Source organism: Physeter macrocephalus, chromosome 13 (assembly GCF_002837175.3).
Source record: "Physeter macrocephalus isolate SW-GA chromosome 13, ASM283717v5, whole genome shotgun sequence".
Taxonomy (NCBI): Eukaryota; Metazoa; Chordata; class Mammalia; order Artiodactyla; family Physeteridae; genus Physeter; species Physeter macrocephalus.
The window spans coordinates 70,619,146-70,633,872 of record NC_041226.1 but is presented as its reverse complement, the minus strand read 5'-3'; the positions used below and the strand labels follow the sequence as shown (position 1 = coordinate 70,633,872).

Below are 14,727 nucleotides of genomic sequence, written 5' to 3'. Positions count from 1 at the left end.
AAGAGAGGCCGCGATAGTGAGAGGCCCGCGCACCGCGATGAAGAGTCGCCCCCGCTCGCCGCAACTAGAGAGAGCCCTCGCGCAGAAACGAGGACCCAACACAGCCAAAAATAAATAAATTAGTAATTTTAAAAAATGATAATTGGTGACCTGTGAAAAAGAAACAAAACAAAACAAAAGGCATTACAGAGGAGCTCAAGAGTTAACTGGTTTAAAATGATGAGTGTCAGGAAATCTATTTACATTAACTGAAGATTAATGATAAGCCTACAACTTTCACTGATATTCTGTGTTTCTTAATGAGCACCTCACACTTGCAAATGCGATGACTCCCGGGTTCTGCAGAGCCTGACGGGTAACTACAGGAGTTCCTGGAATGAATTACTGCTTGTGAAGAGTGCTTAGAAAGCGGCTTAGTGCGGGGTACAAAGCCGTACTCCCCTCATCTCTGCGGCGTTGCTTCCAACTGCCTCTCCGCAGCCACAAGCTCTGGTCCTTATGTATGTCCTGGTATCCAGGAGGGGTGGAGGGAGCTGGAGCAACCAAAGAACATGGCCCAGGGGGAGGCCCTGTGGGGTTTCTGAAGCACCGACTGCTGCTTAGAAGGCAAATAGCTTCCCCTTGCTTTTCACGATAGAGGGCAGCTTGAATAAGATGGCCTAGGTCCTGGCAGCCCTAGGTCCTCTGCATGCAGAGCAGGTTGCAGGGAAGGTAGCTGCTGCTCCAACCCCCCACCGACCAGGGGCTCCCCCCAACTGCTGAGGGCACCTCTCCTCAGACACCCCAGCCCCAGCCCTGGGCCATCCTTCTCCCTCCGTTTACCATAAATGAGAACAGCATTGTACACGGGGTGGCTCAGGACCCAGACCCCAGCCCAGTGCTTCTTTGCTCTGAGCTGCTGCAGGGGAATGCCTTCACAGTGTTGGCCACCTTCCTCCATCCTTTTCTTACTCCCTTTCTGTCAAGTACCCAGCACAGAAATACGAAGTAAAAACCTATTGCTTAGCTGCTTAAGAAAGATAATTTTCTCTTTGTTTTCCTGAAGAAAAAAATAAGTAAGATCTTTCTAAGATAGCTGTTTCTAGCCCCCTAGTGTTAAGAAACCTTTGAGGGAGCTTGAAAGAAAAAGTGGTACTTTGCTGTCCCTAGAGTCTTTTCTTTGTCTACCATAGTTGAGGGAGAAGGTTAAGAAAATAGCAAAACTTGCAAACTCCATGACATTTAGAGCAAAAACCTATCTGTGCCAGCATATTACCCCGAGAGTCAGGAATCTAAAGTACGAATCAATACCAGTAAACCCTGGCATTCTAAGCAATCATCAGTGACTTGAACTGATGCATCAGACTCCTGGCCAGGGGTACAGCTAAGACAATTGCTATTTAGGTATTTATGAAATATTCATACAACACTTATTATGTGCCAGGCACTGCTCTAATCACTTTACAAATACCCATTTAATATAGTTCTGTTGTGGTAGATTATTATTGTCACCATTATTACCTTTATTTTACAGAAGACGAAACCGAGGCACAGAGAGGTGGGGTAATTTGTCCAAGGTCACACGCTTAGGACAAGATAATGCCAGAACCCAGACACCAGAATCCGACAGTCTGGCTCCATAGTCTATGTTCTTGACCATCAAGTTATGTTCCTCTACTTGAAAGAGACATCTTAAGGAACATGCTAAATATCCATTCTCCTAAATTTTCTAAGCTTTATTATTTTTTTAAATGACACCTGCTTTTTTCTTTTTTTAAAGCAATATTTCTATAGCACTTGCAAGTTTACAAAATGCTTTTCTATTTGAGCCTCACAGCTGGCCTGGTGGTGGGAAGTGTAGGTTTCATTATCACCAATCTCATGGGACAGATAAAGAAACAGAGGCTCATGAGATTACAGGACTCAAGTTCCCTGGGTAGACAGTGTTAAAATTGGGAAATTTAAATGAGCCATCTGTTGTCAAGCCCTCTACCCTTTCCACTGAACTGGGTTGCTGGTCTCAAGTCAAGTTGCCCGTGAGTGACATGCCAGATCTTACTAGATTAAGTTCCCTTAGAAAAGCCTTCCTCAAATCACAATTCAGAGTTCCTCCTTTGGCTTCCGGAAGAATCAATGTAAGACACTCATGATCTTAAATTCCGAATATACTATCGCTCTTTACAAATCAACTTAGGAAAAAATCAGACTATGTATAAGTTGCTTCTGTCCTTCAGAGGGGAACCTTCTCTCAGGAACTATTAGAGGGTGTCCTCACCCAAACAGGGAAACATACCCAGATATAAACAGTCACAGAATCCAGAAAACAGGATATCCAACCCGACAGAGAGGCAAAGGGAATTCCCAGGGTGGTGGGAAGGGAGAGTTCAGGATTCCAGTTGTGCTGCAGGCCTGAAGGACAAGTAGTTCAGACTTGAGGGGATCAGAAGAGTCAAGGAGAGATTTCTCCAAGAAGATGAAACTAATAAAATACCAGATGCTTCTAAACATATTAAGAGGAGATTTAGACAGTTAGTGAAGATGTGGGTGTTGAATTGGCGACAACTGAATAGAAAAATAAGCCAGGGGAAAAAACAGATAATTATGAACTCCAGGGAAAACAACAGGTTGGCAGAAAAGGAAAGGTGGGGACTTTCCTGGCGGTCCAGTGGTTAAGACTCTGAGCTTCCAAAGCAGGGGGCGCAGGTTTGATCCCTGATCGGGGAACTAAGATCCCACATGCCGCACTGCATGGCCAAAAAAAAAAAAAAGGAAAGGTGATCAGTTTATTACTACGTGACTCAACTCTAATACTTTTTACACTGGATACCAATCTCATCAAAGTTACATATAATTGTATTGGGACAAGCGAAGGATGGGAAAAGTTCACATGTAATGGGGACAGGGTGGTAGCAGGAGGGAAAGATAACTCCCATAGCAGGGAGTCAGTATCACGCCTGAAGTTGAGAAAATAATTCAAAAAGTGTAGTATTTAGAGATATGGGAATAAATGCCACAAGAATAAGCTAGAAGAGATAAAAGGGATTATCTCTGGAGAAGGGAATGGAATAATGATTAGGGGCTGCTTTATTTCACAACGATTTGACTCTTTATATGTAAAAATAAATTTTACACTCAAATTTTTTTTTTTTTTTTTTGCGGTACACGGGCCTCTCACTGTTGTGGCCTCTCCCATTGCGGAGCACAGGCTCCGGACGCGCAGGCTCAGCGGCCATGGCTCATGGGCCCAGCTGCTCCACGGCACGTGGGATCTTCCCGGACCGGGGCATGAACCCGTGTCCCCTGCATCCGCAGGCGGACTCTCAACCACTGCGCCACCAGGGAAGCCCTACACTAATTTTTTAAAGTTTATAATTTAAAAATTTTAAAGGATGGGTACTTTACTTTTGGCAATATGGCAGACTACATTCTCTGAAGGGCCGACAGTTATAAGATGTATACATTTCAACAAAAGTACTTTTTAATGCATTGCTGGGCTCATAAGAACATAAGGACCAATGTAAAACAACAACAACAACAACAAAATGAATTCTGATTTATGACGAGTTAGAAAAATAAGAAAGCTAGGAACCAAATACCCATATCAGACCTGGTATCAGGATACTAGCCTGAGATCACTGCAAAGCTGAGGAGAATAAACAAAGACTCCAGATTAATAATGTCCCTGACTCCCAGCAGAAGCAAATACAAACTCTCTTTAGAGGAAAATCTTCTTACTCTAGGCCCTTGGGATTCCCAAGAAATAATTCCAATCAATATAGGTTCATACCATGAGTATGAGTCACTGAACAACAAAAAGCAATTTAGATGCAAAAATATTGAAATTATCAGATTCAGAATGTACCAAACAGATATGAAAAAGAATCAAATGGAAGTTCTAGATATGAAAAATATAATCATTAAAATTAAAAACTCAGAGGATGGGGTTTCCCTGGTGGCACAGTGGTTGAGAGTCCGCCTGCCGATGCAGGGGACACGGGTTCATGCCCCGGTCCGGGAAGATCCCACATGCCGCGGAGCGGCTGGGCCCGTGAGCCATGGCCGCTGGGCCTGAGCGTCCAGAGCCTGTGCTCCGCAGCGGGAGGGGCCAAGGCAGTGAGAGGCCCACGTACCGCAAAAAAAACAAAAAACAAAAAACAAAAAAACTCAGAGGATGGGTTAAATAAATTAGACACAACTGATGGGACAATTAGAAAAGTGTTGATTAGATATGAAGAACTAACCCAGAATGTGGCAGAGAGAGACAAGGAGATAGAAAACATGAAAAGATAGTAAGAGACAAGGAGGATAAAACAAACATTTCCTAATATGTCTACTTGGCATCTCTGAAGGAAAGAACAGAAATGATGGACTAGAAGTGATATCTGAAGTGCTAATAGTAGAAATTTTATAGAACTGATAAAAGACATGAGTACACATATACACAAAAAAACCACTTACACCAAGCAAAAGGAAAGAAGGGGGAAAAGGAGGTAAGGAGGCATACGTCAATAACTACTCAATATTTAGGCAAAACTTCAGTACACCAAAGACAAAAGATCTTCAGCACAGCCAAAGAAGAAAAGACAAATAACCTAGTTTTTAAATTTGACAATGGAGTTCTCAATAGCACTAATAGTAACCAGAAGGCAATGGAATAATATCTTCAAAGTTCTGAGAGCAAATATCTGTTGATCTAAATTTGTCTACCCAGGCAAACAATGAAGACATTTCTAATAAACAAAAACTATGAGAGTTTACTATCAACAAACCTTCGCTATAGAGAAATTCTGAAGGGTGAACATCAGGAGAAAGAAAGATAACTGATAAAAATTAGAAACATAGCCATAACTTCTAAACTAAGAGAGGAAAAAATGGACTAACGAAATAAATCAAAAAAGTCAAATAATCTTTAAAAGGCAAGAAAAATTAGAAAAAGAGGCAGTTCCCTGGCAGTCCAGTGGTTAGGACTCTGCACTTTCACTGCCATGGGCCTGGGTTCAATCCCTGGTCATGCAACTAAGATCACATAAGCTCCGTGGTGTGGCCCCCCCCAAAAAAGAAAAGAAATATAGAACAGGTGAGAAAAATGGGTCAAATATAATGGCATATTTAGATCTAAATTTATTAGTAACTATATTAGAAGTAAGTGGGTTAATGGTCCAGTTAAAAGACACAGATTGTCTACATGAATATAAAACTTTTAAAACAATAGGAGACATATTTAAATCATAAAGATATGGAAAAGTTGAAACAAAAGGCTGAAAACAATATACTGGGCAAATACTGATCAAAAGAAAGCTGGTGGGGACTTCCCTGGTGGAGCAGTGATTAATAATCTGCCTGCCAATGCTGGGGACACGGGTTCGATCACTGGTCCGGGAAGATCCCACATGCTGCGGAGCAACTAAGCCCGTGTGCCACAACTACTAAGCCTGGGCTCTAGAGCCTGTGAGCCACAACTACTGAAGGCCACGCGCCTAGAGCCCGTGCTCTGCAACAAGAGAAGCCACCGCAACGAGAAGCCTGCACACCGCAACGAAGAGTAGCCCCTGCTCGCCGCAACTAGAGAAAGCCCGTGCGCAGCAACAAAGACCCAACGCAGCCAAAAAAAAAAAGAAAGAAACCTGGTGTATTCTTATCAGATCACATAAACTTTAAAGAAAAAAGCGGGCTTCCCTGGTGGCGCAGTGGTAAAGAATCCGCCTGCCAATGCAGGGGACACGGGTTCGAGACCTGGTCCAGGAAGATCCCACACGCCGTGGAGCAACTAAGCCCCTGCGCCACAACTACTGAGCCTACGTGTCACAACTACTGAAGCCCGCATGCCTAGAGTCTGTGCTCCACCTCAAGAGAAGCCATCACAATGAGAAGCCCACACACTGCAACGAGGAGTAGCCCCTGCTCTCCGCAACTAGAGAAAGCCCGAGCGCAGCAACGAAGACCCAACGCAGGTAAAAATAAAAAAAAAAATAAATTTATTTTAAAAAAGACTTAAATATAATGAAAACAAAGCAGTGTTGTTAAAAATAATAATAAAATAAAAAAATAAAGAAAAAAGCATTACAGGGGATGAAGAGGGTCAGTGCTTAATAATAGATAATTCAATATATGAGGAGGATATAATAATTTTAAATTTGTATACACCTAATAACATAGGCTCAAACTATCAGCAGCAAAAATTGACAGAACTACAGGGAGAAATTGGCAAATTCTCCATTGGAGGGAAGCTTTCAACTAGCCTCTTAATTATTAATATATCAAGCAGATGAAAATCATTAAAGATTTAGATATTGGAACAATATAATTAACAGGCTTGGTCTAACGGAAAATACATAGAACTCTGCATCTAGTAAACAGACAATATACATTCTTATTAAGTATACATGAAACATTTACGAAAATGGCTCATGTAATAGGCCATAAAGCAGAACTCAGTAAGTTTCCAAAAATCAGCATCATTCAGATCACATTCTCTAACCATCATGCAACCAAGCTTGAGGTCAGCAACAAAAGAATAAATTAAAAACCTCAGATACACTTAGAAATTTAAAACTTCTAAGTCCCTTCTACTCAGACTGTGGTCTGTGGGCCACTCTTGATTCACAAACTCTCACCATGGCCATGCCACCAGGAGGTTAGTACAAAATAGGGAACATGCGTTTAGAAACCTCCGTAGCACTTGACATTTTGCTGCAATACCCAAGCAGCATTTAATTTTTATAGCAATTCATTTTTATTGTATTTTATACAAGTATTGGCCCACAGTAGTTTAGAATTTTTTTAAAAAATGAAACAAAGTAACAACAACAAATAAAAATAACCAAACCGGTTCTTCACCACAGAGTTTGGGAAGCCTCTTTGTACCTCATGGCTCAAGCAAGAGATCAAAACAGAGATTAAAAAAATACATAGACCCAGATGATAATAAAAAGTATGCATTCTTATAGACCTATCTTGTTAGATTACAATTTATTTATTTTGCCTGTCTCTCCACCAACCTTTGACTCCTCTGGGTTGGGTACCATGCAACCATCTTTGTTCTCCTGTTTGCCATGGTGCCTGGTGGAGCAGGTATTGAGTATTTAAAAATTTAGATATTTAAACTTAAATATTAAATAAATTTAAATATTTACTCAACTAAAAGAGCAGCTCTGGAACCCTGCCTCTATCTATTTTACTCCTACCTTCTTGGCCTCATCCAGTGTCATGGAGATTTCACCAGAAATCTGTGCATTACTTGGCTTATTTTCACTGTGTCCCAGGAAGCAGTGGCTTAGACAGCCCTGTATCTCCTCATGCATTTAACAATGAAAAGGAGATGATAAGAGGGTAGTGGAGATGGCCTTTTCATCATCCATGCTTGGAAAGGTGAGCTGGTAGCGCCATCCTTGACATGAAGGAGCTGCTTAAACACAAATTGGATTAACAGGACAGGATTAGAGCCTGCTGGAAGGTATTATATACTTATAAACTGCTGTGTGGAAGCTCCTCTTGTTTTCATTACAAGCCCATACTCCACAGAGTCAGTCAAATGAAATATGGAATTAGTCAATTACTAAAAAAGAAATGAAATATCTAAAATGAAGTGACTAAGTTTTAATAATGCCAAGAAAGTCGAATTAGGCAATAATAGTTCAGTTTAGCAAAACCATAACTAGATCATTTGAAATGACAGTTTTAACATGGTAAGAAATAAACTCACTGAAAATGGTCTCTATTCTATCTCCTCCATCAAGAGGAATAATATTCAAACAAAAATATGATTAAGAGGTGACTTCAAGAAAGGAAAAATAATATGAGCTACGTGAGAAGTTTCAGACTTATCTGGACATTTCAAATGAATTGAACTCCCTAGGTTTAAATGCATTAAAATCCCAAGACACTGAAAGAATCTGCAAATGTGAACACGGCACTCCTGTCGGTAATCTTTGAGAAACTACGGAGTATACAAAGGTGACAAAAGACAAAGAGAAGCCAAGGCACTAACTTTCTGAGAAAGGAGGAAAAGGTGAGTTATGTATGGAATATGCCAGCAGGTGAACTTGAGGCTGATTCCTGGCAAAAATTCTAAGAGGTTCAAATCTGCCATTTAATGACCCTGGACAAAACTTTGCTATAAGGAGTAAATGAGATAGTTAAAGCATTTATTATAGCACCTCTTACATAGAAAAGTCTCGGTAGATGGTAGCTATTACCATTTTCGTCTCTCAAGCACTTCAAAGCAAAGGTGGTAACAACTAGGTAGTACTGACAGGTTCTTCAAGATCAAGTCTCATCTAACTAACCTCATTTTTCTGGCAAGGTGGAGGTATGTGGAGAGAGAAGGTATTGCTAGACCACGTAAATCAGGAAGGTGTCTTCATTTTGAAATGGCATTAGATAAAATCTCTTATACTATTCTTGTGAAAAGACTGGATTTTAGGAGAGTTAGGTGACTGAATAACCCATATTCACAGAACTGCTTCATGAACTTGACCTCTCCATGCTTGTTTCCTTATCTGTAGAAGGAGTATTACTTACTTGGTTGTTATACAAATTAAAGCCCTTAGAACAGTGCCTGGCATTTAGTCACCATTATATAAATGTTAAATGAACTCGAACAGAAGTTTCTAGTGGCATGCTTGCACAGCACTTGGCTCCAACCTCTTCAACATTTCTATCAGAAACTTGTTAAATTTTTCTAGTGTGCTGGTCAAATTCTCAGATGGTATAAATGTTGGATGATGAAATCAAAATCCAAAAAGACACTGACAGGCTAGGGCTATGAAATGAAATATATGAGATAAAATTAGGGAAAAAAGTGTTTTATAAGTACTAGCCTGGCTTGCCAGAACTCTCGTGGACAAGAAAGGGAAATTCGGTTGACTCCAAGTTCAGCATACGTAAAACAGTGTGTCTGGCAATTAACGCAGTGGTTAAGAATCCGTATTGCAATGCAGGGGACGCCGGTTCGACCCCTGGTCAGGGAACTAAGATCCCACATGCCGTGGGGCAACTAAGCCCACGCGTCACAACTATTGAGCTCGCGTGCCGCAAACTACAGAGCTCGCGCACCACAACTAGAGAAGAGCCCACGCGTTGCAATGAAAGATCCCGTGTGCCACAACTACGATCTGATGCAGCCAAATAAATAAATATGAAATATAAATAAAGAAATTAATTTTAAAAAAGAGAGAGAGAACTGCAGTGCTCTGACTGTCTGGACATAGATGCCAAGATGGCGGGCACAACTTGCCCATCATAAACTTTTCTCTCCCCTGCCCCTCCTTAGGTTCCTCCTCAGTAGTGGCTCCGGGTATAAGGATGGGGCTTCAGAACACAGATAAACAGTAAGGAAATATGAGGTAGGAATGAACCATATTTCGAACTCATCTGGGTAGCAGGAAACATCCTCAGGTGGGAATAGGAAGATAGCCTCAAGGTGTGTGAAGAAATATAGTTAGAAGTTTATCAGGGCACCTAATGGCTCACTGTGCTACAAGCTAAAGTAAATTCCCCTCTAATCACGATTACTACAGGATTTATCTAATCTATTTCCTATAGGAAATCAAGCTACTCCCAGGCATTTTACCAAGCTTATTCCTTGTAATAATCCCTATCCCTGACAAAAGAAGATTTTGTCATCCCACAGTACAGATAAAACATTGAGGCAAAGAAGTAAAGTGAATTGCCCTGGGTTACACAGAACTAGAATTACAATTTAGTAACTAATCTTAGAGTGCACTACATGAGTTTTGGAAGGGAGCATACTGGAATCATATTATGTCCTTCAAGAAAAGCCCTATTTAGGGCTTCCCCGGTGGCGCAGTGGTTGAGAGTCCGCCTGCCGATGCAGGGAACACGGGTTCGTGCCCCGGTCCGAGAAGATCCCACATGCCGCGGAGCGGCTGGGCCCGTGAGCCATGGCCACTGACCCTGCGCGTCCGGAGCCTGTGCTCCGCAACGGGAGAGGCCACAACAGTGAGAGGCCCGCGTACTGCAAAAAAAAAAAAAGAAAAGCCCTGTTTACCTTAATCTCTGGGAGAAAGAAGATTAATTGCATTTTCCTTGGTGCATGCTAAAGATGTTGAGTAGACGCTTTAGATTCCAAATGTTTATTCTAATCCTTTCCCAAACACTTATAAAGCCTTGGTTTGACCATTAGAAAGATGCTGTAAATTAACTTAAAAAAAAATAAGGCAAATATTTGTTTGCTAGAATCTCCAAGGAAGGCAATTAATCAAGAAAGTTGTATAGGACAACCACGCTACTTCAGGTCACCTAGGAAAAGAAACTATCCAAATAGATATAAATCCAGACGGCCAGCTCCTTCTGTGCCACCAGCCCCGCAATCCATTCCCAGCCCAACCTCACTGTCTAGGGACTGGATAGATGAAGGCTGAGGGAAAGTATGTGTTTAATTTTAAAAGTTCCATGCAAACATCGGTTATTGTTAAAATAATTTATGTATTTCACCCAATTATTGAACAAATCTTTGTTCATTATAAAAACCTAGAAAAAGAAGTTAGGCAAACCAAAATGAAACAAAAAGCACCCACTATACTACCACCCAGTAAGAACCTTTTGTACCTATTTACAAATTGGGTATTTTCTACGACTCATTTCTCTGATCAGGCCATGAGAAAATCAGCCAAAAGCTGCAAACTTAAGGTTCTGCATGTAGTTTCTCTTTAATTAAGGAGGGAAAATGGTGACTCATCCATTGAAGTCTATCTTTTCTTTTATTGGCACTTGTCCCAGAAGAGATAAGGCCACTACACAATATACCTAGCAGTAAAAAAAAGATAAATTCCTAATTCCATCTTACTGGTCTGAAAAATTTACACCACAATTCTAGGATTAAGTCATTTACCCAAACCAGCAAATATCACAGCCAAAATGGATTGAGTGTCTATCTCTCTCTCTCTTTTTTTAAGTATATATCTCTTTATCTATACACACACATAGTCACATAAACTGAAGGCCATGATTTTAAATATATCTTGGCTGGATTCTTCCTGTCTCTTGGAGAAAAGAAACATACACATTCAGAACTCACACAAGGGCTGGTCAAGAACACATCGATAATCAGAAAGAGGTGAGTACAGTAGACTCTTTCCAGTGAGCAGTGCTACCAGGAGAGCACCAAATTTCAATTCATTTATTTTTTCCATCATAAGGAAAAATCATGTCGTTACCTTTTTGTTCACAGCCACACCATCCTCACAGTCGAGTACTGCACAATCCACATTCAGAGAGGGAATCTTCTTAATTTTCTTTTCATCATTTCCAGGAACATAGAGCACTGCCCTTCGGGGAACGTATTTGTGATTGGGTGAGGAACTGTACCCAAGCCTGGACACATCAGCTGCCAGAGATGCTTTCCTGCAGAAGACATAATTAGAATTAGTCAAGAATAGAATTCATTTACAAATTTTTGAAAAACCTTATTTTAATACAAAATTAAAATAGAAAACATGGATAATTTTTTTAACTTATGGCAGAACATAATCACACATAACAACTAGGAAAACAATAATAACAGAAATAATCAAGCAACAGAATGTCATTTTGGCTGAGGTTTAAAAAATATATAATACTGTTTACTGACACAATCTTCTGAGAAAAGAAGGAAGGTGTAGCTATCTCTTCTTGGAAAAACACTTCCAGCATTAGTATGCTGTCCAGATAGCATCCACGGAGAAAAAAGTAAAGAAATTTACATCCAAAAGGTCTTAAAGAACAATACTATCTACAATTATATGAAAGTAAAAAGTAGAAAATGAACAATCTATGTAAACAAAGTCTATGGCTCTCTCCCTGACAATGAATCTTTTTAAGTAGACAAGTGATTCAAGTTCAATTTTAACAACAGACAAGGATGGCTGGCTAAGTCTTAAGTCAGCAAAGACCATTATTAGCTCTGTAATTATGGGCAACTTGATTGCTGGAAACTTCAGATTCTTCATCTGTAAAAATAATACTCATGTTGCAGGTTGCTGAGAAAATTAAGTTAAAGGAAATAATGCACATGAAGCGATCAGCCGGAGCCTGGGGGTTATTAGCTTGATGTGGTAGGTGGGTGTAGTGGGAATGGCAGCCACTGCTGCTGTTCTTAATGGAGAAACTCTAGCTGTCAGTAGCCCTGCCTGCTCGTAAACTCTGCTCTCTCCCCCCTTCTATTGTACTAAGTTTAGCCTCCTGTGGAAATAAGAGGAGTTGGCCAGAAGCTCCCTTGGCTCACCGCAGCCCTCTCCCCGAACCAGGTCCATAGTTTGGTCCCGTGAAAACCATGTTTTAGCCCATAACACATGGCAAAGGAAGATGAAATCAGCTTTCACAATCAAGACCAGTTACATAATTTGAATCACCTGTGTAAAATAAAAGTGCAGAGCCCTTGTTCAAAATTTATTGGGAATTTCAAGATGGCAACAGAAAAACATCACACAAAGCACCAGACCCTTCTAAGCATAGGGCCATCCGTGACTGTGCAGGTCACACATCCATGAAACCAGCCCTGCTCTATACGTCATGAAAATCCCAGTTAAAGAAAGGTGAAAGCCCCAGCAAACTTGATAACACCCTACTGTTTTACTCCCCCAGGATAAACAGCATCATCTTTTCAAAACTATGCCAGCTTGGGGCTTCCCTGGTGGCGCAGTGGTTGAGAGTCGGGCTTCCCTGGTGGTGCAGTGGTTGAGAGTCCGCCTGCCGATGCAGGGGACGCGGGTTCGTGCCCCGGTCCGGGAAGATCCCACATGCCGCGGAGCGGCTGGGCCCGTGAGCCGTGGCGGCTGAGCCTGCGCGTCCGGAGCCTGTGCTCCGCAACGGGAGAGGCCACAGCAGTGAGAGGCCCGCGTACCACAAAAAAAAAAAAAAAAAACTATGCCAGCTGTATTCTTCATGAAATCTCTTGACATGTAGCAGTTATCCTACGTTAATGCCATCAAATATTTTACACAGTTGTTAACATTTTGCCATGATTAGTGTGCCTTGTGACAATGTATCTCAAGAAAAAATCAGCACCTTTTTGGTGGCCTATCAATTTTGTTAAGGGCCCCCTCATTCTTTCTTGAAGCTAACCTTAATTAAATCTAAAACGTGAGTTGAAATCTTATTTTTCCATAACATAAGCATTGTGCTATGTGAGATATGGTGACATATAGATGGGTTTTAAAAGTGTACATATATTACAAGACATTTATCTAATATTGATATTAAATATACTATGGACAGATAATTTAAGAACTCCTAGATTATCTGTCATCGTTTTATATTGATTAAAAATATCTCATTTGGGACTTCCCTGGTGGTGCAGTGGTTAAGAATCTGCCTGCCAATGCAGGGGACACGGGTTCAAGCCCTGGACCGGGAAGATCCCACATGCCGCGGAGCAACTAAGCCCCTGCGCCACAACTACTGAGCCTGTGCTCTAGAGCCTGCAAGCCACAACTACTGAGCCCACGTGCCACAACTACTGAAGCCTGCATGCTTAGAGCCCGTGCTCTGCAACAAGAGAAGCCACAGCAATGAGAAGCCCATGCACCGCAACAAAGAGTAGCCCCCGCTCGCCACAACTAGAGAAAGCCCGCGTGCAGCAGCGAAGACCCAACGCAGCCAGAAATAAATAAATTAATTTTTTAAAAAGTCTGATTTATCTTAAAAAAGAGAAAATACAATGATGTAATAGCAACAACCACATTTTACTTATTCGTACTGGAAACCAGAATTTGCAACATATCCATTTCCTTTAAAATCGTAAAAATGCAATTAAAAGAGATGAAATTTTTATTTACCAAGAAATGCTTAAGGTAAAATCACTCCTCATGAGGATTTGTTGTAACTGCACATGTAAAAGCCAGAGAGACCTTCATTTCATGAAAAGTGAGATTTCCTCCAGGCGAAATAGCTTCTGACTGCCAATTTCGATCCAGCCACTGTGATCTCCAAGCCACACCACCTGAATCTCAAAGCCTGAGCCACTCAGACATGGCTGACAGGTCATACCACTGTCACATGCTAAGCACTAGAGCAAATCATTCCTAGGATGTTTATATATGATGTGTAATTTTCTAAAACAGATGATCATTTAAAAAATCTTCTGCCACTCGTAAAGATGTTTCTGGTTTCCCAGATAAAGTCTCCTATAATCACTGAAACATTATTTTCTTCTTATAATCCCCTGCTCAAAAATTGTCAACAGCTCCCCATTATCTACAGGATTAAAGCTCAGTCTCAGCTGACAGCCCTTTTCTCAATTTATATCCCACTATTCCCATGTTGCAACCAACTATCTACCCTCGGAAGATTAGATTATGACTGTCCACAATATGCTGTATTGTTTCCATTGCACCTTTGCTTCTGCTCGAAAAGTATTTCCCCAGGTTTATTTGAAACTTAGAGATCGTTCTAGCTTCAAGGTTTATTTGAAACTTACAGATCTTTCTAGCTTAGTTCAATGTCCACCTAACTGCCGAGTCTTTTGACCATTCATCTTTAGACTCTCTCATCTTTAAAAACAGCATTTATCACTGGTAACCAAACCAGAACCAGCCAAGGACTGGCTCTGCCATCATGGCTAAAGTTAATCAAGGGGCACATGCATTCTGGAAAGCCAATGGACACTACAAATCAAGACACTTAAAAAGTTTCCTGGGCTTCCGTGGTGGCGCAGTGGTTGAGAGTCCGCCTGCCGATGCAGGGGACGCGGGTTTGTGTCCCGGTCCGGGAAGATCCCACATGCCGCGGAGCGGCTGGGCCCGTGAGCCA

At 41.2% G+C, this 14,727-nt stretch overlaps 1 protein-coding gene across 6 annotated transcripts in view; it reads right to left on the bottom strand.

Annotated features, from left to right (window-relative positions):
- CLYBL (citramalyl-CoA lyase) overlaps window positions 1-14,727 on the bottom strand; it is a 237,867-nt gene that overhangs the window by 81,309 nt on the left and 141,831 nt on the right. For all 6 annotated transcript variants that reach the window (XM_024123210.1, XM_028497290.2, XM_028497294.2 and 3 more), the window contains one exon: window positions 11,157-11,343. In XM_024123210.1, the coding sequence (XP_023978978.1) occupies window positions 11,157-11,343 (187 nt within the window). The remainder of the gene's footprint in view (window positions 1-11,156; window positions 11,344-14,727) is intronic.